The sequence below is a fragment of the Anolis carolinensis genome, chromosome 2 (assembly GCF_035594765.1).
Source record: "Anolis carolinensis isolate JA03-04 chromosome 2, rAnoCar3.1.pri, whole genome shotgun sequence".
NCBI classification, from domain to species: domain Eukaryota; kingdom Metazoa; phylum Chordata; class Lepidosauria; order Squamata; family Dactyloidae; genus Anolis; species Anolis carolinensis.
The window spans coordinates 279,836,842-279,862,014 of record NC_085842.1 but is presented as its reverse complement, the minus strand read 5'-3'; the positions used below and the strand labels follow the sequence as shown (position 1 = coordinate 279,862,014).

General features: G+C 41.5%; 1 protein-coding gene across 5 annotated transcripts in view; it reads left to right on the top strand.

The window, feature by feature from the left end:
• The window catches only part of adgrv1 (adhesion G protein-coupled receptor V1), a 328,646-nt gene that overhangs the window by 27,683 nt on the left and 275,790 nt on the right, over nucleotides 1-25,173 (top strand). For all 5 annotated transcript variants that reach the window (XR_010003540.1, XR_010003541.1, XM_008103035.3 and 2 more), the window contains exons 7-15: nucleotides 3,478-4,043; nucleotides 6,080-6,350; nucleotides 14,556-14,885; nucleotides 15,357-15,533; nucleotides 16,364-16,587; nucleotides 21,055-21,181; nucleotides 21,268-21,450; nucleotides 23,002-23,182; nucleotides 23,832-23,995. Coding sequence is in view for 3 of the 5 variants with exons in the window: in XM_008103035.3 (XP_008101242.2) it covers nucleotides 3,478-4,043; nucleotides 6,080-6,350; nucleotides 14,556-14,885; nucleotides 15,357-15,533; nucleotides 16,364-16,587; nucleotides 21,055-21,181; nucleotides 21,268-21,450; nucleotides 23,002-23,182; nucleotides 23,832-23,995 (2,223 nt within the window). In the remaining 2 variants the exon portion in view is untranslated. The remainder of the gene's footprint in view (nucleotides 1-3,477; nucleotides 4,044-6,079; nucleotides 6,351-14,555; nucleotides 14,886-15,356; nucleotides 15,534-16,363; nucleotides 16,588-21,054; nucleotides 21,182-21,267; nucleotides 21,451-23,001; nucleotides 23,183-23,831; nucleotides 23,996-25,173) is intronic.

The following is a 25,173-nucleotide window of genomic DNA, read 5'->3' as shown; positions in this document are numbered from 1 at the left end:
CTTGTAGCTCAAAAGCGCATTTTTCTAACTTGGCATAAAGTCCGTGGTCCCGCAATCGTTGTAACACCATTCTGACGTGATTCTCATGTTCTGATTGTGATCTAGAAAACACCAAAAAATCGTCCAGGTAGATAATCAGGAACCGATCTAGATAATCCTGAAAGATATCGTTGACAAAATGCTGGAACGTTGCGGGAGCTCCACATAAACCGAAATTCATAACCAGGGTTTCGAATAAACCGAATTTTGTCTGGAAGGCAGTCTTCCACTCGTCCCCTTCCCTGATGCGAACTAGATTATAAGCTCCTCGAAGATCCAGTTTGGTGTAAACTTTAGCCCCTCGAAGCCGGTCTAAGAGGTCTGAGATCAAAGGCAGGGGATACCGGTTTCGTTTAGTGATATTGTTCAATGCTCTATAGTCCACCACCAAGCGTAGGTCCCCTGACTTCTTTTTCACAAACATCACTGGGGAAGCGGCTGGGGATTGAGAGGGTCTGATAAACCCCTTGCGTAGGTTTGTCTCTAAGAACTCCCTGAGAGCTTCTTGCTCTGGTTCAGTCAGGGAGTAGAGGTGTCCTCGCGGAATCGGGGCCCCCTCCACCAAGTCAATGGCACAGTCATAAGGTCTATGTGGGGGTAGTCTCTCGGCTTCTTTTTCATTGAATACATCCCAATATTCTGAGTACTTCTTGGGCAAGGTGATGATGGGTTCAGCGTCTGTGGCATGGCAGACCTTGGCTACAAGGCAATGGTTTTGGCAATATTTTGAAGCAAACTGCAGTTCTCTGTTGGACCAGGAGATGCTTGGGTCGTGGAGTGTCAGCCATGGAATTCCCAAAATCACAGGGAAGTGGGGAACCTCGGTAACAAAGAAGGAAATCTCTTCCATGTGTTCCCTTATCCACATTCTGGTGGGTTCCGACCACTGGCTTACTGGACCTGTCTTGAGGGGGCGGCCATCGATGGCTTGCACCACACGGGCGTTCTTGAAGTCGTGATATTGTAATCCCAGAGAGTCGGCATACTCTCTATCAATGAAATTGTTTGTGGCTCCTGAGTCTATCATGGCATGGACCATGACGGGTCCTTTTTTTGCTGACCACAAGGTGACCACTAGAAGAAATAGGACCCCGGTTGGCGGCTCTTGAGTGGGTTTTTTGACCGGGTTGGCGAGCCTCTCTACGCCCGGTCGCTGGCTTCCCCCGCCGGCTGTGCGCCAGCCGCCTCAGACGTCTTCGTCTCCGTGGAGGACGCCGCCGCCAGACGAGCGGCGGGCTTCCCTTTGGCTGGACACTCTCTGGCAAAGTGGCCCCCGTTTCCGCAGTACCAACAGAGATTTAGGCGTTGGCGGCGGGCCTTCTCGGCGGCATCTAATCTGGGACGCACATTGCCCAACTGCATCGGCACCTCCTCGCTTCCTCTGGGGTATGGGGCTGGTGGCGGGGGTCTCCACACTGGACGCGGCTGGACGCCGGTGGGAGCGGGAGGTCTCGCTCCGGTCCTACCGCTCTGGCCTCGGATCCATTGTCTTCTGTTGGCAATCATGACTTCAGCTCGTAAACATTGATCAATGAGTGCTTCAAGAGAGTGTGGAGGATCCACCTTGGAGATTTCCTCCAGCATCTCGATGTTGAGACCCTCCCGAAATTGTCCTCTGAGGGCTATATCGTTCCATCCGGTGTTATGGGCCAGCACTCGGAACTCGGCTATGTACTGGGACATGGGTCTGTCCCCTTGGGAGAGGCGCCGGAGTTTGTGGCCGGCTGCCTCCAAATTGTCCTCAATCCCCCAAGTCGCCTTAATGTGATCCAAGAATTGTTGTGCTGATCTTAGATGTGGGGAGTCTTGGTCGAACAGTGCCGTCGCCCAGTTGGCCGCTGGCCCGTCCAGGAGACTGTAGATCCACGCCACCTTGATGTCTTCTTGGGGAAACTCGGCATTACGGGCCTCTAGATAAGCCTGGCATTGGCGACGGAAAACATGAACCTTAGAAGCTTCTCCAGTAAACTTGGTTGGCAGCGCCAGGGCCGGGAGACGGATTCCGCGTTCCTTCAATCCCCTTATTTCTCCCTCCTGCGCATTGAGCTTATCACGGATGCGGTCCACTTCATCCTTGTCGATGGTGTAACTGAGCGGTTGGGCCCCCGGCCCGGCTCCGGTAGACATTCTGGCCTAGGTTAATTGGTGCTTAGGGTGGCGGAGTCAAACTGTCACGACCCAGGCTGCAGAGCACCAATAACCATACACAGAGGCCAGAATCTATCTAATATCTTTATTAAGGAAATATATAAAGTTAATAAAAACAAATATAGGAAATAGTCCAGGAGTAGACCTTTCAGGAAAGGTCAAGATTAGTCCAAAGAAGCAATGTCCAATATGAAATATTAAGGTCCAAAGTTGTAATCCAATAACCGAAACACTCACTTGCCAAGCAAGTGAGGGGAGATGACAAGGTCCTTTAGTCCATGAACTTGAGCAAGGCTAGGAAATAACTTGATTCTTGGAACACAAAGCTTGATTCAAGGCAACAAGGAAACGAGGAACAAGAACAAGATCCGTGGCAATTACTTGGCGAGGTCCGGGAAACAAGGCAAGATCCGGGGAGAAAACAAGGCTGAGAACGAAGGCTTGGAACAGGAACAAAGGCTTGAGAGCAGGAGTAGCTGTCCACACACGCTGCTCCGGTAGCTGACGAAATTGACTCCGCAAGATTCCTTTGGGAGCAAGGAACCTAAATAGGCCTCGTTTTCCCACCAGAGAACACTTCTCTGGGGAATCAGAAACGAAAGTCAATCTCTGTGTCCAAATGTATGACTCCCTAAAATTTCTCATGGGAGCAGGCTTAATCATCTGAATGCTTTGCTGCAATTCTCAAACTCCTGCGATTAGCCTGCTGCACTCCTTTTTGCTGGAGATAATAATTACGGCGCGAAAAAGGGGGAGAACTCGACTCAGGGCTTGTTTGGCAGATTTCTGGAAGACAAGCCTCCTGCAGGTGCAAAGGCTCAATTTCTGGCTGAAATGGTTCCTTTTCTGGCTGAAATGGTGGAAAACCCAAGTTTTCCTCTTCATCAATCACAACAGCACTAGGAATGGGACTACATGGCCCATGAGTCATCACAGATGATGGGGAAAATGTATTTATCTATTGAGGTAGATAGGTCATTCTGTAGTGAGACCAGCATAGTAAAGTGGATTCAGGGTAGAACTATGACTCTTGATATTAGGGTTCGAATCCTTGGTCATGGAAACTGATTGGGTGATCTTGGCAAGTCATATTCTCTTAGTCTCAGAAGAAGGCAAAGATTGTAAACAAATAATGCCCAAAAAGTCTGCCTTAAGGTCACATTAGGGTTCTTAGTAATTGGAAATGATTTGAAGGTACACTACAACCAAAATGTTTTTTTTACTTTAATTTTTTATTTCTAGTTTACTTTTACATTGAGTAATTATTATTGTTTAATTTTATTTTTCTAGATTCCAGAAAATGATGAACTATTTATTCTTCATTTGAAAAGTGTTGGAGGAGGAGCTGAAATCAATACATCAAGAAATTCTGTTGAAATTATTATTAAGAAAAATGACAGCCCAGTGCGATTTACTCAAAATATTTATATGGTGCAGGAAGAAGATGATACATTAACAATCCCAGTAGTTCGGGGTAAAGATGATGATGGAAATGTAATTGGACCTGATGAAAATGAAGTCTCAATTCGCTACAGCATTGTAACTGGGAATTCAACTACACACGCTCATCTTAATTTAGACTTTCTGGATTTACAGCCAAATACAACTATTTTTTTCCCACCTTTAGTGCATGAATCTTATATTACCTTCAAAATCCTTGATGATACCATACCAGAAATTGCAGAGACGTTTCATATCATGCTACTCAAGGATACTTTACAAGGAGATGCTGTTTTAACAAATCCATCTATTGTCCAAGTCACCATTAAACCCAATGATAAACCTCATGGAGTATTATCGATCAATAGCATCTTGCTACTTCATGCAGTTGTTATTGATGAAGACCAGATACTAAGGTACCATATATTTTCTATGTATTGATAATGGAATATTAGGTTAATGAAATGACTGTAGTTTAAATCAGTTTTGATTGCAAGCAAAAACATATTACCTTATAAGCAGTTTTAATGGTACTTTTCAAAGAATATTAGCCTTGAATTGTGTTTCTTTTGCTTTCATCTTAATGACTTTGTACCAGACTTTGTTCTGTGATCAGAATTCTAATGAGAGCCTCATAAATGTTTTGGGGAACATTCTAGACAAATACATAGTTTTGTTAAAACTAGGGGTTGAAACTAATGTAGAGTCATGTCTATAACTGTATTTCAAACTACGATAATTCTTTAATTGTAGATTATTTAAGGTACTTGTAATTTAAAATCAATTGATTTTAAGTGTTACTGTTTCTTAAAAGATTTGAATTTTACAGTTAAATTGATCAATTGATTTGATGAGACTGAGTTTCCTTGGACTGGGACAAGTATGTTGGATGCTATCCCAAAATCTGGGCTATATATTTTTTATGCTAAGGCTACTATCTGCTTCCTATAGGTGCCCACGTTCATTGTGGAGTTTCTGCATGCTTTTTGCACCAGCCAGCTTATCAGAAGCTGGGTTGCCTGGTGGAGCCCCCTGGAATGATCTGGAGATGTGAGTCTCCTGTAAAATCTATTGGGGAACATAAAAATATTCTCCAGCTACATTGCTAGCCAATTTTTAGATTGGCTTTAAGAAAACCTGCTCCTGTTATGCAAAAATAGAATAACTAACCACTGAATACACACATATAATTATGATGAGCAATAGCGCAGAGGTCAGATACTGTTCAATGTATTTTTGTGTCTGCTTTGCTCTTCCAAGCTATTAGTGATATTTCAGTTTCTTGTTGTTGTTAACTGTATGATCATAAGGTGATCCCATAAATGAAAGACTTCCAAATCATCCTAATATGAACAGCTCTGCGCAGTATTTTTGGATGCATGGCAATGACTTCTTTGAAATACGACCAAATCACTGCTGCCCCAGTTGAGTGACAGAGTCCGATGCTGCCCATCACATGATGTAGCCTCACTTTTGGCAGGGCTCTGTTGCTCAGCTGGGGTGGCAGCATGGTTGGACACTGTGCCGCCAACACAGAAGTCTCCCTGTGTTTTGTTTGGAATAACGGGGCTACCACTACTTTGCTGATAGTATATACCCTCACTTTGTTTTGTGGAAGGGATGTCAAGAACCATAAGTATTTGTTAACTTCAGCTTGTGGCAATGCACTTTTAAACTGGCCTGCTTCTTTTATGACTCTGACTATGCTGGTGGTTTAATTAAAACAAGGAACTTCTATGTGTATGAGGCCTAGTTTCTTCTAGAAACCCATTATGAAGAATGTGCACACACATAAACACTGATGCTGATTTTGAAGCAATAACACGAAGCCTAAAGTTTATAGAGGGCAAAACTAGCACCTTGAATTATACCTAGATGCAAACAGGTAACCAGTGCATCAACCTCAGAATATGTATAATGCAATTCTGCATTAGCATAGGCTGCATCTTCTGCTGCAGCACTAGATTATAGTAAACGAATGAGGTTATCAGGGCACTGAACTTCATAGCTAGGTCAAGAGCCATGGTGGCACAGTGGGTTAAACCCTTGTGCCGGCTGCACTGTTAACCTGAAGGCTGGGTTGCTGACCTGAAGGTCAGGTTGGTGACCTGAAGGTTGCCAGTTAGAATCCACGAGATGGAGTGAGCTCCTATCTGTCAGCTCTAGTTTGTAGAGACATAAGAGAACCCTCCCAGCTAACATATCTGGGCATCTTCTGGGCAATGTCTCTTTAGATGACAAATTCTCTCACACCAGAAGAAACTTAAAGTATGTTCTCAAGTTGCTTCTGACATAATAAAAATAGTTAGGCTATCAGTTTAGAGACAATTATAGCTGGAATCATTCAAAGTAGGTACCAGGTTTTCAGTCACAAAGATGGATGAAAAAATGCTATTGCAACATTTTCAAATCTATATTTGTCAAATTACCTGTTTTAAATTCTGTCTGCTAGGTATGAAGGCATTACTGTTGTAAGGAATGGTGGAACACATGGAAATGTTTCAGTTTCTTGGGTTATAACCCGTAACAGCAGTGATCCTTCACCAGTGACTGCAGATATTGCTCCAGACTCAGGAGTATTACACTTTTCTCAAGGGCAGCTATTGGCATCACTTCCCCTGAGCATTGTGAATGATAACTTCCCTGAAGAAGCAGAACCATACCTGCTTAGGATTCTTGCTCATACAATACAAGGAGGGGCAGAAGTGAGTGAACCAGATGAGGTATGTTCATGCTTATTCCTCTAAAGAAATGCAAGCATTCAGACAAGATTTTCTGGATTAAGTAAAATGTGATGTAAGGTTGGTGGAAATTAAGAAATATGGTAGCTCAAAATTTCAGCTGGCGTGGCTCTATTTTTTGTAACCTTTAGAATGCATTTACACTGCAGTTCTGTACATGCTTACTTAGTACAGTAGAGTCTCACTTATCCAACATAAACGGGCCGGCAGAACGTTGGATAAGCCAATATGTTGGATAATAAGGAGAGATTAAGAAAAAGCCTATTAAACATCAAAGTAGGTTATGATTTTACAAATTAAGCACCAAAACATTATGTTATACAACAAATTTGACAGAAAAAGTAGTTTAATACGCAGTAATGTTATGTTGTAATTACTGTATTTACAAAATTAGCACCAAAATATCACGTTATATTGAAAACATTGACTACAAAAATGCGTTGGATAATCCAGAACGTTGGATAAGTGAGACTCTACTGACTAAAACTTCAGTGGGAATTACATCCAGAAAATAGTTTAGGACTTGCAACTCTAGGGACTGAAAATTAAGCTTTCTGTTCGTCTTATTCCTTTTACAATTTGAGAGATGATGTTTTCCAAGGCAGTAGAGTCCTTTGTCATTTATGTGTAAAGGTATTACTGACTATAACCATTAATGATAAGCAAATGTACAAATGAAGACTTTGCCCAGACAATGAACTGCTTTCTGCCAAAAACTTCTAGGACATTATAATATAAATGCTTGATTCCAGATTGTACTTGCCAAGCCACAATACAGTTTTCTCTATTTCTTTGGTTGCAGCACAGAAAAGGGTTTAAAATATATCCACCCTTCCGCAGTAGCACACTAAAGACCCAATGTGTCTGAGAAGTTACCCTTAGACATCTACACAATATTCAAAGACTTCCAGTCCTTGTCTTGGGGTAAACCAGGTTACACTTGGGTGAAATTCCAGAGCAGCCCTACATTTTGACAACAGTGTGGACAGCATGATTGGCTTCAGTATGGACCAGTCTGTTGTCTGCACAGGCTGCAACTGACATAAGCTTTTCCCTGCATTAATCAGTGCAGAGAAAGGGGGATGGATTGTGCCTATGTTTCCTCCATTGCCACTGCTGAACAGCTGCAGAGCTCTGGGAGAATTTCTGGGCATAGTGCATAACCTGTATTGAGGTCCAGGAAGAAGAAAAGGGGCAATTTAAGCAATTTTACTCCAAAGAAGTTATTTACAAGATCAGGACTCCTTGATACAATGGAGTTCTGTCATAGTTGCCATAACTTACAAAATATGAATGTTAAAGTTAGCTTGCCTTAGTTTCAGAAGCTGAGGGAACATAGAACCTTTTATCTATAAGCTTTCTTAATTTAATTGTCCTAGGCATGAAAGTTACTTTGGACCTCTGTACTGCGAATTGCTACTATAAGCAGTTTAATTAAAGACATATATATAATTAACCTTCTGATGTGTCAAGGACAGAACGCCACAAGATTCAAAGTAACAGAGTTTATTAGATTACAGAACTCAAAAAATGCCCGTAAAACACAAGGGCCAGGCAGTTTTTGCCTTTAGGAGCAAAAAGGGGCAAAAGTAAATGTTCAAAAGATAAACCGGATTAAACCGGAGTTTAATCCGGGTAAAAACAAACTGCTTGCTTCAGCCTGGGTATAAACGAAACGAAAGCCAAGGAACAAAAGATACAAAGAATGCAACTAATTGGCAGCAGATTCCTCTCTGCTGCCAACACTGTGCTTAGAGTAACTTGCGTCGCTCCCCCACACACACAGCAGACAGGATCTCCAACACGAGTAAATCAGCCAAGGATTGTAGCAGTTGAGTAGACCAGTTCCGTTCCGTAGATCAAAGCCAGAAGCAGACGTTTGTAGTTTTTCCAAGTCCAAGAAGGGGGGAAGACAAGCCGTGGTCAGTTCAGTCCGAGTTCTCAAAGCAGGAGATGGCGTCCGTCAAGAAGACGACGGAGGGTCAAGCTAATAAGAGTAAGCACAGGTTTGCACAAACAAATGCCCACACAATCCCTCCCGCCGTCTGACCCTGGATTCCAATCAACTTACGTCACAGCACAGGAAAGCACACAAGTCTTCAGGGAAGCGTCCCACACACACACGGATCCCAAGCGTTTGCCCAGATTACCTTGCCCAACGCAATTTGCAATTGCTCCCAAGCCCCATTTTATGCCAGTTACAAATCTTCATCACTGTCAGCTGTCCTCCTTAACCCGGGCGTTTCCTCATCACTTTCCTCGTCAGAGCTGGAACACCTCTGACTACGCCCAACAGCATCTCCAGCTGTGGATCCCGTCCCATCCCTCCAGCTAAACCATGGGTCTAATCCTGAAGGTCCCCATTCATCTTCTGTCCCATCATGGCCAGTGGCACCCACTTCCTCCCTTACCCGAGTCCAATCCATCTCATCCTCCTCTGAGCTAACCAGCCCCTCCTCCATTCTCTCCGTAAACCCTTCGAAAGACTCCTCGTCAGATGGTGCTGCAAATATGTCTCGCAGTCTTTTTCTCTCTCGCTCCTCGAGAGTATCTGACTCTCGAGGAGTCTTACGCCCACGTCTGTCAGTAACAGAGCCATGAGGCTCAATCATAACACTATCCCCTCTCACAAAGGCCTCCTCCCCCGATGGCGGAGAAGTGGCAGTGATACCTTCCGCTATAGCACCACGACGACTAGAGGTATCAAGTTTCAACAGCGAACGATGAAAGACTGGATGGACCTTTAAACTAGACGGTAAACGCAAACGAAACGCAACAGAAGAAATCTTTTTAACGATAGGAAAGGGACCCAAATACCGAGGCGCAAACTTTCCCCCAGCCTGTTTAATATGTTTGGAAGATAACCACACCAAATCCCCTTCTTCCAACTCCTCCCCTGCCTGCCTGTGGCGGTCAGCCTGAGTCTTTTGCGTTGCCTTAGCTTCCAACAGTAAGCGACGGGCAACATCATGCAATGCAGCCATTTCCGAAGAGCGGTACACAGGGTCCGAAGAGACCACATTGGTCGACGGCGCCACACCTCCCCGTGGGTGAAAACCATAAGTTAGCTCAAATGGCGTATGCTGACTAGACGTGTGCACCGCATTGTTGTAAGCAAATTCCGCCACCGGTAACCACTTTACCCAAGCCGTGGGTTGATCTAAACAAAAACAACGCAGATACTGCTCTAAGAGCCCATTAACCCGTTCCGACTGTCCATCCGTTTGCGGATGGAAAGCTGAAGACACGTTTAACTTAGTCCCCAAACACTCATGGAAGTGTTTCCAAAAGCGTGACACAAATTGCGGAGCCCTATCTGAAATAATCACCTCGGGTGCTCCGTGCAAACGATAGATGTGCTTTGTAAATAGTAAGGCCAACGTAGGGGCCGCCGGAATGGTTGAACAAGGAATAAAATGAGCCAGTTTACTAAATAAATCCACCACCACCCAAATACAAGTATAACCCCCAGACTTAGGCAAATCTGAAATAAAATCCATGGAAATGATTTGCCATGGCCTCTCCGGAACAGGTAAAGACGATAACAACCCTCTAGGGCGCCCAACAGGCGTCTTACTCTGCTGACAAACGGCGCAGCTGTCACAAAAGCGCAGAATGTCTTGCCGCATCTTTGGCCACCAGTAGCTCCTGGTGATAAGCTGTACGGTCTTGAACCTGCCAAAGTGCCCAGCCATGGGTTCGTCATGGTGGGCTCTAATCACCTCCAACCTGAGGGCCCCCACTGGTACGTAAACCTGCCCCCTACGCACCAATACCCCGTCTTGATCCTGGAGATGCGGCAGTATGGTACGGTTACCTGCAGAGAGCAGCATCAGTTGCTCCTGAGTCCACACATCATCCTTCTGAGCCTCAAGGATCTGGTCATGTAACCCAAGCTCATTATCTACAACACACAGAGAGGCAGTAGGCAAGATGGTCTGACATACTACCTGCTCATTGGTCTTAAATTCCGGCTTGCGGGATAAAGCATCGGCCCGCAAGTTTGCCTTCCCCTCCACGAACTGCACCTTGAAGTTAAACCTGGAGAAAAACAAAGCCCAGCGGATTTGACGCTGGTTTAACTTCTTTGCTGTTTGCAAGTGCTCTAAGTTCTTGTGATCAGATCTGACCACGATCTGGTGCCGTGCCCCTTCAAGCCAGTGCCGCCACACCTCAAACGCCACCTTAATCGCCAACAACTCCTTCTCCCATATGGTATAGTTCTGCTCGAAGGGTGTTAGTTGCCGCGAGTAAAATCCACAGGGACGCAAGGTCCCTGAGGAATCCTTCTGAGACAATACAGCCCCCAACGCGTAGCTAGAAGCGTCCGCTTCTACCACGAACGGTCTGTCAACATCAGGATGGGTTAGTATGTTGTCCGATTGAAAACTAGACTTTAGTTGTAGAAACGCCTCGTGAGCTTCCCGCCCCCACACAAATGGCTGTTTCTTGCGCAGAAGCTGCGTCAAAGGTACCGTGAGCTTTGCAAAATTCGGAATAAACTCCCGGTAGTAATTAGCGAAACCCAAGAACCTTTGTACATCCTTCTTAGTCTTCAGCTCCTGCCATGAGTTGACGGCGTCAACCTTATGTGGGTCCATTTTAAGTTCCCTACCTGACACTACATGACCTAGGAACTCCACTTCAGGCACATGAAAGACGCACTTGGAAGCCTTGGCGAAAAGCCCATTAGCCCGCAGTCGGTGCAGAACCTGCTTGACATGTTGACGATGTTCTTTCTCGTCCTTAGAAAAAATCAAGATATCATCCAAATAAATCACTAAAAATTGGTCAATTAGGTCCCTGAACACATCGTTCATGAACCTCTGGAATACCGCAGGAGCATTACAAAGCCCAAAAGGCATGACTCGGAACTCGTGGCATCCGAAACACGTGTTAAATGCCGTCTTCCATTCATCCCCTTCCCGTATACGGATTAAGTTATAGGCCCCCCGCAGGTCAAGCTTGGTAAAGACCTTAGCCCCTTGCACCCTTGATAACAGTTCCGAGATTAAAGGGAGCGGGTACCTATCCCGAATGGTGTATTTGTTTAGGATCCGATAGTCACCGACCAGCCTAAGTTCCCCAGTCTTTTTGGCTACAAAGAATACTGGTGCCGCAGTTGGAGAACTAGATGGGCGAATAAACCCCTTGGCTAAATTTTCATCTAGAAACTCCCGCAAAGCTTGCCTTTCCGGTACAGTCAAGGCATACAGCCTCCCTGCTGGCAGTTTCGCACCTTCTGCCAACTTGATGGCGCAATCATATGGCCTGTGCGGTGGTAATTTGTCCGCTTCTCTTTTACAAAATACATCAGAGAACTCCCCATACTCAGCAGGCACTCCCTCCATATCAGAATGAGTAACATTTAGAGTGCAACAGTCCTGCCTCTTTAAGATCACTTTACGTGTTGCCCAATTTACTTGTGGGTTTACTACAGCTAGCCAATCCATCCCCAGGATCACATCATATCTAGGCAAGCTCGTAATATCCCACACAAACGTTCCCGTTACTCCCTGCACCTCCCACGTTACTGCTGAGGTTTCATGGTTAACCACCCCAGTCTCCAGCAGTCTCCCATCTGCTCCTTCCACCCACACGTCGCATGCCTTGCGCACTCTAGGAATGCCATGCTTCTTAGCAAACTCAATATCTACATAGGAGACCGTAGCCCCTGAGTCCAGCAGTGCCAAAGTAGAAACAAGTTCCCTTCCCCCAACAGATAATGTAATGGGTACGAAAACATGCTTCCTCCCCTCAGTTGACTGCTTGAGGAGCCCTAGTGCGTTGGACTCACGTCGCACTAGGGCTGGCCTTTTCCCGAAAGCTGGGAAGGTTTCACATTACAATTTTTGGCAAAATGCCCAGCCTTCCCACAGTACAAACACAAGCCCAGCTGCCTCCTACGGCTCTTTTCCTCTGTAGACAGCTTTTTAAAGACCCCAAGCTCCATGGGCTCTTCCCCCATCACCACAGGTGCCCTGGTTACATGCATGGGTGGCGCACACATTACTTTTGAGTGTTTACGAGCCTCGAACCTTGCGTCTAAACGCAGCACCTTAGCTACTAAGGCGTCCCAGCTTTCAGCCGGCTCCAAGCGTGCTAATTCATCCTGGAGCATATCACTTAACCCGGCAGTAAATAAAAGCATGAATGCATTTTCCCCCCAATCCAGCTGGTGGCGATACAGGTTAAACTTATTTAAGTAATCCAAAACAGTCCCCTTTCCCTGTTTCAACCGATACAGAGCCCACCCAGCGTTCTCCGTGCGGAGAGGATCCCCAAAAGTATCAGTTAACAACTTTTTGAAATTATTCAAATTGTCCTTGACTGGGTCATTTCCCAAAATTAAATTAGTGGCCCATTGTCCTGCGGGACCGGTCAACAAACTCAAAATAAAGGCCACCTTGCTAGTGTCTGTAGGAAAAGCATGAGCACTGAGCTGAGAAAAATAAAGCTCCACTTGTGCCAAAAAGGTTGGCAACTTGCACCTGGTTCCGTCAAAGCGTTCAGGAGTCAAAACATGTCCTTTCACAGCCTGAGCTGTTTGGCTAACGGTAAAAGCCGTTTGCAATTGGTCTACTTTGGCCCTTAACTCATCCATCGTCTTCCTGACGGGTTTATTGCTGCAATAAACTTTTTATGGGCGTTGGGCAATCTGTCAAGGACAGAACGCCACAAGATTCAAAGTAACAGAGTTTATTAGATTACAGAACTCAAAAAATGCCCGTAAAACACAAGGGCCAGGCAGTTTTTGCCTTTAGGAGCAAAAAGGGGCAAAAGTAAATGTTCAAAAGATAAACCGGATTAAACCGGAGTTTAATCCGGGTAAAAACAAACTGCTTGCTTCAGCCTGGGTATAAACGAAACGAAAGCCAAGGAACAAAAGATACAAAGAATGCAACTAATTGGCAGCAGATTCCTCTCTGCTGCCAACACTGTGCTTAGAGTAACTTGCGTCGCTCCCCCACACACACAGCAGACAGGATCTCCAACACGAGTAAATCAGCCAAGGATTGTAGCAGTTGAGTAGACCAGTTCCGTTCCGTAGATCAAAGCCAGAAGCAGACGTTTGTAGTTTTTCCAAGTCCAAGAAGGGGGGAAGACAAGCCGTGGTCAGTTCAGTCCGAGTTCTCAAAGCAGGAGATGGCGTCCGTCAAGAAGACGACGGAGGGTCAAGCTAATAAGAGTAAGCACAGGTTTGCACAAACAAATGCCCACACAATCCCTCCCGCCGTCTGACCCTGGATTCCAATCAACTTACGTCACAGCACAGGAAAGCACACAAGTCTTCAGGGAAGCGTCCCACACACACACGGATCCCAAGCGTTTGCCCAGATTACCTTGCCCAACGCAATTTGCAATTGCTCCCAAGCCCCATTTTATGCCAGTTACAAATCTTCATCACTGTCAGCTGTCCTCCTTAACCCGGGCGTTTCCTCATCACTTTCCTCGTCAGAGCTGGAACACCTCTGACTACGCCCAACAGCATCTCCAGCTGTGGATCCCGTCCCATCCCTCCAGCTAAACCATGGGTCTAATCCTGAAGGTCCCCATTCATCTTCTGTCCCATCATGGCCAGTGGCACCCACTTCCTCCCTTACCCGAGTCCAATCCATCTCATCCTCCTCTGAGCTAACCAGCCCCTCCTCCATTCTCTCCGTAAACCCTTCGAAAGACTCCTCGTCAGATGGTGCTGCAAATATGTCTCGCAGTCTTTTTCTCTCTCGCTCCTCGAGAGTATCTGACTCTCGAGGAGTCTTACGCCCACGTCTGTCAGTAACAGAGCCATGAGGCTCAATCATAACATGATGAATGTAATTAGAATCATAGAGTTGGAAGAGGCTACAGACCTCATCACACTAGAGCTTCAATCCACTTTAAATCCACTTTAGCAAAGGGTCTTTAAACAGCATAGCCAGACAGGTCATGGGCCTTACCAAACTACAAACCCCATAATTTTACAGGAGGCAGAAACCAGATTTAAAGTGGATTCATGCTCTAATGTGAGGCAGTACATGGGCTATCCTGTCAGGATAAGAGGGATGTAAAAATCCAGAAATAATGGAAAAAGAGAAAAATCTAGTAGTTCAGTCAAAGTCATAAATGACAGAATAATACAGTAACAGTATAGTTTTTATGGCATTTAAAAAAAACAAGAATATTTTGTTTTTGTCATTCTTTCAGCTTTTGTTTTACATACAAGACAGCGATGATGTCTATGGTGTGGTAAAGTTCTACCCTTTGGAGAATCAGAGGATAGAAAGCAGCCCAGATGGACGGTTCCTGTCCCTTAGCTTTGTAAGGCAAGGAGGAACAGTTGGAGATGTAAAGCTATCTTATACAGTTGTATATATTCCTGCTGGTCCTGTGGATCCTGAGCGAGCTAAAGAAGGTGTTCTAAACATTTCTGGAAAAAGCATCCTCTACATACCAGAAGGGAAAACGGAAGACATTGTAAAAATACCAATAAGAAATGATGCATTTCTGCAAAATGGAGCCCATTTCTTAGTACAGGTATATATTATTGTTGTTATATGTTTTCAACTCCAGTTTATGGAGATACTATCATGGGGGTTTCTTGGGGAAAGTTATTAAATTATTAAGAGAAGTTTTGTTATAACTTTCCTTTTAGGCTGAAGCTGGGGTTTCCTTGGTTGAGTAAGGATTTGAAATTATTGAATTCAGTACAATAATTTCAACAACAGGATTCTTTCTTTGAAATTTGAAGATTTTGCATAGTCCAACAAATAATTAGTTCAGGTGTACAAATGTTATAGCTGTACAAATGCTATATTGATGTGTGCCTTCTAGAATTTCTGATTTATGACAACTCAAAAATGTCAAGATTTATTTAGCGGGGGTTACCTTTCTTTTGTGGCAAGCTGAGATTTGGATCTTGTTTTTGAGATGTATACTCCAACATTCAAACCATTATACCACACTGGCTCTCAGAAAGTAATAATATCTTGATTTATCTTATTACAGCTGAAAAAAGTTGAACTGCTGAATATTATTCCTCTGATCCCACCTGTAAGCCCTAGATTAGGTGAAATCCAAAATATCTCCTTAAAAATCACACCTGACATTGCAAATGGGGAAATTGGTTTTATCAGCAACCTTCCAATAGTTTTACAGGAGCCAGAAGATTCAGCTTTTACAGAAGTAAGTAAATTCAAGTCAATTCTACTGGTGTCAAGTGTTTTCTTGTTAGAACTGATTAAGAAAGAGTTTGTTGATACCTTTTAAGATTGAGGAGAGTGTGATGTAACAAAGGTCACTAAATGGGTTGTCATGGAAGGGAAGGAATTTCAGCTCTGTTCTCCCTGAGTCAATGGGTGTACCTACACGGTAGAATTAATGCAGATTGACACCACTTTAAGTGCCATGGCTCAATACTATGAAATCCTGGGAGCTGTAGTTTCATGAGTTTAGTACCTAAGAATGGTGGTGCCTCACCAAACTACAATGCTCATAATTCCATAGTATTGAGACATGGCAGTAAACGTGGTATCAAACTGCTTTAATCCACCCCTCCCCTCCCAGGAGCAACATTAAAACCATTACATCATTCTGACTCTTTCTGGGTTATCAAAATTATGCTTTCCCAATTCCAGATAAAATCAAGATTAGAAGCAGTATGTGTGCCAGTATAAATTGGTGGTAAAACATTCTGGATGGCATTTCAGATACTTGTATTCAACTATGGACTTTACATGGATAGATGATTAACCACTGAAGGTTTGACTAGATAGGTCTTTGGTCTGATCTAATATAGCTGTTATGGAGCTCTCAGAAATTCCAGTGCTTTTCCTATACAGAGAATTCTGTAGATTATTTCGTGTGTTTATGAGCTGGGTGATGAACCCAGCTCTTGGTCATACTTTCAGACACGTGTTGTCAGAATTCAAGAAGGGTTGTGGTCTGGTGACCAGAAATGCATTTGTGTCCATTTCGAAAAAGTACAAAACTCATAAACTTGGTATACCTTCTAGATCTCCATTCCCTTGCACCGGGATGGGACTGATGGACAAGCCACAGTGTTTTGGAGCCTGATACCATCTGGGAACAACTTAAAAGCAGTGACTATTGATGATATAAGACCTTTTTCTGGATCTGTTGTTTTCTTATCTGGACAAAGTGACACAGCAATCAACATTACTGTCCAAGCTGATGACATCCCTGAAATGAATGAGACCCTGATATTGTCATTAGACAGGTATTGTGACAGAATAGTTTGTTGAAATGAAATCAACATATCTCCCCACCATAGCAAAGATTGTTTATACTATGAGTGTACAGCTCCCCATCCCACTGCTGCTTAATACTGTATGAACATAGCTGGGAGTAATCTCTATTAAACACAGTTGGTTGGATTCAAATTTAGGTGTGCCCAAACAGGTGGCTGACTGTGCAACCTCTTGTCCCCAAAATGGTTGCATAGGTTGGGGGGTTATGAGACCCTGATGAATGTATTAAATTGTGTGCAAGAAGACAGGTTAATGATAACTTAAGTGAGCAATTCAGATTTCTGCGAGGCAGATGAATGTGTCCAGATGCATGCATCTAAATATACTTCTAACCCACAATGTGTATTGTTTTTTGAAGACTTTCTTACAGCAGGGAGAAAATTGCTGAAATTACCCTTTGCTAACTGTGAGGAAAAAAATAACATATTAAAGAGAGTTTAAAATTAAGCTAAATTGAGTCTCAAAATTTGGGCACATTCCATTTATGATCAGTATAGTAACATTCACTAATCAGAAATGAGGGCAGTGGTACACAATATAATGAATATTTGTAGGTATTTTCTGAAGGTAGAATCATGAATGAATTAATATAAAATGGTGTGTTCTGGTCCTTTTGGGTCAAGAGTAATGTAACTAACTCCTTGTTACTGGCCTCCTGTCATATTTCCCATCCTGTGATGCATACTATATGAAACTTGCCCTCCTGCTATTGCCCACATTATCCCTTTCTGTATGTCTTTCACATTTATCCTTTATCATCTTGATGTAATTTATCTTTAAATTTATGACTGTTCTCTGGCAGTCACTCATGTGCCGTTGTGTTTTAACAAGATCATCTAGTAAAAGCTTACATAATAGGTTTCTGTAATTTTGTTGTCTGTCTGCCTGTTCTTTATATCATCCTTTCTGTTCTCTTCAATCTAATTTGCTTTTACTATGTTTCACGAGCTATCATATGAATACACAAATGAAAAACATAATATAAAGTTGCCTTTATAGTGGATCAAATCTAGCAGTGTCAAAGTTGCCTTTTGCTGTTTTCTCAAACCTGAAAGATAGTAATTTTCACTTGTTGTGGATAGATGTCTTATCCAGTCATGCTCTGTGCTACAGACTGAATGTATATATGGAATTATATGCTCTTTGATTGAACAGTCATAACTCAATTCAATGTTGCAGCCTAGAATAGGCAGAAGGTATAGTCCAAATGAAGTTGATGGAAATTAACTGTTAACTAAAAGCAAAGTTCTGAGCTGTTCCATGATGTTGCATTATAACTCCCATCAGCCCTAGCTAACATAAAGCTGTGGTTAGAGATGATGGAATGTGTACTTCAACATCTGACAGGTTATATGTTCTCTATTCCTTTTTTTACTGTGTGCCTTTAAGATTGCGAGCCCTTTGAAAAGGGATGATGTCGTCTTTGCAACTAACAGCAGTCTTTTAGAGATAAATGAAATGTTAAGACTACTCGTAAAATATATTTTTTCTTCTACCACATAGGATTTTCTTGCTGTGTACAGTCCTTCTGTACAACCATTAATATGTTTCCAGAGAAACATGTCCTACTTATGTACTTTTTCCAACAGTGAACTGCATACCGTGAGCAATAAAAATGTAGATAGCACTTAATATAAATCAAAGTAATTGGCATCTTTAAAAAGCAAGAATTAGCATCAGAGACCTCCATTCATTTCTGGTTTTATTTTCTGTCAAATACTTGTGCTTCAATACTAAGCATCCATTTAAAACTGCAATAATATGGGACTTAGGGGAGAATGTTCTCCTTGTTTACATCATTCTTACCTTTTGATTTATTGAAAAAAGGAGTTACAAATAAACTTCATGCTGTTTTAATGCCTGTTTAAATGAGGGCTTTCAACTATGTCCCCGTTACAACATTGAAACAATGGTAACCCCCTGCCCTTCTTTATCTGCTTAGACAATTATTTGGGCAGCTTACTGGAATGACAGGTCCAGGAGGTTTATACTTCCATGAATAAAATGGATTGCTTTTGTCCAATTAAAAGCACCGAGTAATTACAAGTGGCCCTGAATAAAATTTACTCAGCTGCTGTGGCTTGTACAGCTTCACTGTGCTTGGCACTTAGGAGCTATAGCTCTTAGAGCAGTGCTGGTAAGGAAGGCCCTGAATAGTCCTTGACATCCCAATTGGTCATGGGGTCATCTCCCTTGAGTGGGAATTACTGAACCTCTTGCAAGCATTAGTCAAACAACTATGTGCCAAAGAAGTAGGATTCCCATGAAGTGAACTTTAGCTGCTAGAAAGGCACTTTTTAAAAATCTCCCTCCCTGCCTTTTTTATTCCTCTCCTCTATAGAAGTCTCTTACAAAGAATTTGGCAAATAGTGGTTTTTATTCCCACCCCCCATTTCTTTCTCTCTGTATTGACAGGGTACAGACAGAAAGGTTTGTCGTGTACTTTGGGTAAGTGCAGCAAGCTGTGCCTTTGTCTTCAGTGAATCAGCACTCTGTTTTGGAAGTGGTTGGTCTGGACAAGCTTCTGTCTCCTTTAATATTTCTTTCCTTTTGAAGCCCCATGCTTCACAGACCTCCTTGGGCAATGCATGCTTCCTATTGCCACTTTATTTGGGAGCATGGGGGTAGCTGACTGAAACCGTTTCATTATGAAGTTTCTATGAATAATAACTGCAAAAATCTGTGAATGCATGGCTCAGGGTTTGATGAAGACAGAATAGAACAGAAAACCTGCTTTCCTAACATAATCTTTTTCACAGCAGATTATGTTTAGATAACAATCTGAAGTTGTATTATGCTTACTTAGAGTTTCTGCTCTGTTCAGTGAAACTTACTTGATAATTAAAAACTATGTACGTACAAATGATCTATGGACATGGACCAAATCTGACACAAACAGGCATAAAATGCCTGTTAGTGTTCATTTGGAGACCACACATGTGTGAGTGGGGAGAACCCTGCCTCATTGGTTGTGGGGAGTGCTGATGCGCTCTCGGCATGGGCAGGCATGGACAGCACTACCCTTCCCTCCCTGCACCCCATTTTGTGCACAAAATGCCAGAAACAGCTTCCCTACTCTTCTTAGAGGCTTCTCTTAGCTCTGCAATGCTCAGAAATGATGTGATTGAGCTTTAGAGCAGGGAGGGTAAATTTCCCTTTCCAAAGTGCCATCACGTCATTCTGAGTACCACGAAGTGAAGGAAAACATTCAGGAACAGTAGGATGGCTGCTTCTAGCATTTAGGATACAAAACAGGGTGCAGGAAGGGCACTGCCATCACATGGAATGGCTGTAGGAACACTTCTCTGGATTGTGGATGGCGATTTCCCACAGCCCCCATACCTGCAAAAATATGGATCATTTTGGAAGATTCAGAACTTTCCCCCGGAATATACCTGAATTAAAAGATTTATTTCGGGTTAAATCACATTAGCCTGGTATGTCATTTGAACTCCCCAGGCTAATGTGTTCTCTACACTGCATTATTTGGTACCGTAGATGGAGCTCATAACATTGCAGCTTTTATACACATCAGGAAACTATATCTTTATTTAACAAATGCTGAACAGAACATAAACTTTGATTATGATTTACATTTAATATAAATACAGACAAACATTAGAAGTAGAGCAATTCTAAAAGCTTCTTATGCAGAGTGAAAGTATTTTAATTCATCTCAGCTACACAACTCTCCAACACAGGATATAATTGATTTTGAAATATCTTGAGACATATTCTGCCAGAAGTGAATTTAGAAACAAAAGATTTGAATTGACTGACATTTCCCCTCAGATGTGAAGAGGAAAAGATATATTGCAGAGTCTATTCAGCATTAGGAAAACAATTTTTCTCTTAGCACCTCTCAATTCAACTACATCCTTAGAAGTAAAGTTTGCTGTTAACTACTTGCATAAATCACTGTATTTTTATGGTCTTCTTCTGTGTGATTTCTGCATGTTTTTTTAAAAAATCTATCCTTTGTGTCAAAACATAGTTGTATAAAATGAGATCCTTGAGTAAGAGTTTGTTACATTATATAATTCTTAATATTATTCTCAGCATGACTTCATAAAATGGTTGGGAATCCTATAGCCTTTCAGATGTTGTTGAATAGCTTTTTGCATCATGGGTAATATTGTCTAAGGCTGCTGGCAGATGGAATACAACAACATCTGGAGAGAGACATGAGTTCTGACTTGCATTATAATACAATATGTGGAATTCAAGAGACGAATATTAAAACTTAATACAGTAAAATAACTGGAAACATTCATGTGGTCTGCTTCCAAACGGAAGTAAATGATGGGGCCAAACTTGAGAAGAAGCAGTTGGAGATGTTGATGGTTAGGAAGTCCTGTTGTTTTGCCTTTTATTATTGTAGACTTTGGCAATTTTAGCATGAAACTAATCACATACTTTCTATTCCCTTTTCTCAGGGTGAACATAGAAAATCAAATCTTGAAATCTGAATATACTAGTCGTGAACTAATCATTCTAGAAAATGATGATCCTGGGGGAGTGTTTGAGTTTGCTTCCTCTTCAAGGGGGCCCTTTAAGATAAAAGTAAGTTCACAGATATTGATTGCTTACATAGCAGAACTGTACCACACAATATCATTTACTTTTTGGACTTCTATTTTGTTTTAAAGGAAGGAGAATCTGTTGAACTTCTGATTGTTCGATCCAGAGGAGCCCTTGTTAAGCAGTTTCTACGTTACACAGTAGAGCCAAGAGACAACGAGTTTTATGGGAACACAGGAGTTCTGGAATTTAAACCTGGGGAAAGAGAAATCAAAATTACCCTCTTAACAAGGATAGATGGGATTCCAGAGGTAGAAAAAGAAAAATTCTTCATGCTTCTTTTGTAATCATAGATCTCCTTCTGTTTCTATTGTTTTGATGGGGTGCCTGAGGTTTTTTTAAAAAATATATTATTTTTACTGGTATTATTGGTTGAAAAATTTCCAGTTATGAAATGCCACAGCCACTTTGTGGGCTTAGGGAGTACAGTGTATGTGCATACACATGTGTTTGTAAATTGTATTGAGCTTTCTGACTCCTTTCTCTACTGTATAGCGTGACAGGACAGAAATATTGAAAGATTTCTGAAATGGCTTTGTGGCTGTTTTAACCTTTTATATTTCCTGACTAATATGGAGTAGAAAGCTAGGGCACATCTACACTGATTATTTAGGTTGGTATAAATATGGGCCAATCCCATGGCAGCTTACATGTTGCACAGGGTGATCTGGGTAACCCAGGGCAAGAGCATCTTAATGCAGTCTTGCCCTGGGTTATCCAACATCAGGTACCTAGTGGCTGAGAGAAGTCTCCGTGCGGATTCCTGTTGGGCCCAATCTAGCAACCTACATGCCAGATTGAGTCCAGATTCTGGGTCAGTGCAGATGGGGCCCTAGTCTTCCTTGGTTGTGGCATTTTCCCTCAGAAGGAGGATGTCAACTTATCTGAAATTTCTATTGAAATTTCTTTTCAGCTCAAGAGTAACAGTGTAACTAAAAAACAAAACAAAGCATAAACCCTTGTTTATATTAATTTAGAATGAACTACAATAATCAGAACTAAATCTCATTCAGTTCACTTATGCTTTTTTCTAGTAAGTGCATTGTCTTCTAACCTGATCATCTCAAAATTGCTTATTAGTAAATTATAAATTTATTTGAAGTTTTATTATAGTGTTTATGTCTGTGGTATATCACTATCACTTTAATCACTGTTATTACCACTGTTCTGCTTCAGGTAATAGAGAAGTATTAAAATGTGTCTTATTTCCACAGTAGAATCTGTTGAATCACAGAGTGATTTTCAGTATTGTTTTTGACAGTTGACCCTAAATTGAACTGTTAATCCAAACAGAGTAGTTGAAGTGAATCAGTGGAACTGACATATATTAACATACTAAGTTCCCATTGAATTACTGTAGTTCCGGTTTTAATAACTTGATTTTAACAACGGTGAAATTTTGCTATGTCCATTACCACAATATTTTTTCATAGGATTCTGTCACAGAAATTGTCATTTAATCATGCTAGAGGCAAATATAATATTTATTAGTTTGAACTGGAAGGTCCACTGTAATCCATGGTAACAAGTTAGTCACAATGTGTATTGCAGCATACATCTTTTATTAAACTTTTAATATGCTGAAATATCGCAGTATTGTAGGATGAAATTTGGTATATTGTTTTGTCTCTTTTGTTTTGAAAATGTCAGAATGTCATCCTTTTGGAAATAATTGAGAGAAATACATAGTTAATTATTTTTAATTTGCATCTCCTGATCAATGCATTTTGGATTCATCTGTTTCTTGCTGTGAGTTTTGCCAGTCCTCTTCATGTTGTTCTGATGTAGTTTCCCTGTTCTAGTTGGATGAATTTCACTCAGTGGTACTCAGTAGCCATGGTGAACTACCAAGTAAGCTGGGAAATGCCACAAAGGTCAACATAACCATTCTGAAGAATGATGATCCACATGGAATAATTCAGTTTGCAGAGGAAGGACTGATTGTAACAATTAATGAAAGTAAAGGGAGTGACATCTATGCTGGTAATTCCTCATTGTTCCATTATACTTTAATTTGTATTGAAACTTAGATAATTTCATAGCCAACTGAATTGCATTGTCTCTCAAGTCTCCTTCATAGATACCCTGATAGCACTGGAGCCACAGTGTTATATTTCTTTCCTGAACTGTGAATGTAAGTCATGAAGCCCAGACCACACAGCAAGACAGAAATGACAGAAATATAGTGTCATACATAATTAGTACACAAAGCCTTTCACATCAATTCCTACGAATAAGTATATGCCTCAAAGTTGTATCCTGGCTGAAAAAATATGATGATGATTTTAAGTGTATATCATTGGTATTGAAGTTTGTTTTGTATTGTACATTTTAAATAAACAGTTATAACAATACTATGCTATCCTATTTTTAAGTGTAGTTGTTTATATATTGTCATAAATCTTAAATATTACTTAAATGCTTTTCTTTAGAACAGTGATTCTCAACTTGAGGTCCCCAGATGCTTTTGGCCTTCAAGCTGGTAAACTGGCTGGGATTTCTGGGGGTTGTAGGCCAAAAACATCTGGGGACCCGAGTTTGAGAACCACTACTTTAGAGTTTTCTGTAACACGTCTTTGATATTACTCTTTATTTATTTATTATTTACCAATCCATTTCTCATTTTTCAAAGCTGTATTTCCAGTTGTAAGAAGCCAAGGAACCTTTGGTAATGTGAACGTGTCCTGGGCAACTTACCCAGTTTTTACAGCTGATATCTTTCCTGAACAAGGGACAGTTTACTTTGGGAATGAGGAATATTCCAAAAATATCACAATTTATTCAGTTCCTGATGTGGTAAGCAAAAAAGAATACTTTCTTTATAGTGGGAGAGGCACACATAGATAAAGTACATGGGAATTGAATTTAGGGGAAATAATTCCTGTAGATATTGAGGTGTTTTCCATCCCATTCTTGAAAGGCCAGGGATTGAATAAAGTATTGCTCATTGAAAAAAAATTGGAATTCAGTGCTGATTTTACAGTGAATTACTTTGATATGTCAGAGTGGGAATCAACATGAATAGAAACATTTCTGTTTTTCTTTCTCTTTCATCCAATGAGCTCAATAATCAGGAATTAATGTAAGCTTTAGACATAAGAGAATGAAGAACACGGCTTGGATTGACAACACAGTAGAAATGTATTTGAAATATTGAAATATTGAATCTACCTAATTTTGGAATGAATGGCTGGAATGTAGTCACAGGACCTGTTGAAGTAGGATATGATAGCTTGAAGACAGTTGTCTTCCTTTTAATGTTTGCCATTAGTAGTATATCAGGATAAATAAACTAAGACTGCAATAGTTGTTAGATTGCATTCATACGTGATAGATCTATCTAGCTTGGCCATTTGAATCAATTTTTAAAAAATGAAGGTAAACTCAAAACTATACGCACTTTTAAATGGAGACACTGATAAATAAATGTGTGAAGTATGTCTGTATTTATAATGGCAGGATGCATTTTTAAACACCCTTGAGAGGTAAGAATACGGAGAGGCTTAGCTGCTTTAACAAAAATAAAATGTTTATGCTGTCAACAAAGGCTGGAATCCTATTAGTACACTCCACAAACATGTCCAAAGTTTTGGCAAGAGAACAAAAGTTGTGGGTGTAGTAGCTATGAGAGGACTAAGGTATTAGAGGGGAAAAACTGCTTAGAAACAACAGATACTATCTCCCTTCCTTTACCACTGATGTACAACTATGCAAAAAGTGTAAACTAAACTACAGAGTATCAACAAGATGCTGGGCAAACTGAGTGAACCTCTGCATTTTTGAATTCTGTTGATTTCAATGGAAAGATATTCACATGTGTACTCATTGTGACTAAAGTATATCATAAAATGCTAGGGGGCTAAAATTCATACAGATAACCTATATTTTATTATTCTGTAAGCATTTAAGTTTTTCTAACAAACTCATTTTTACCATGATTTGTTAGCTTGCTTAAATTTGTAACATGAACAATA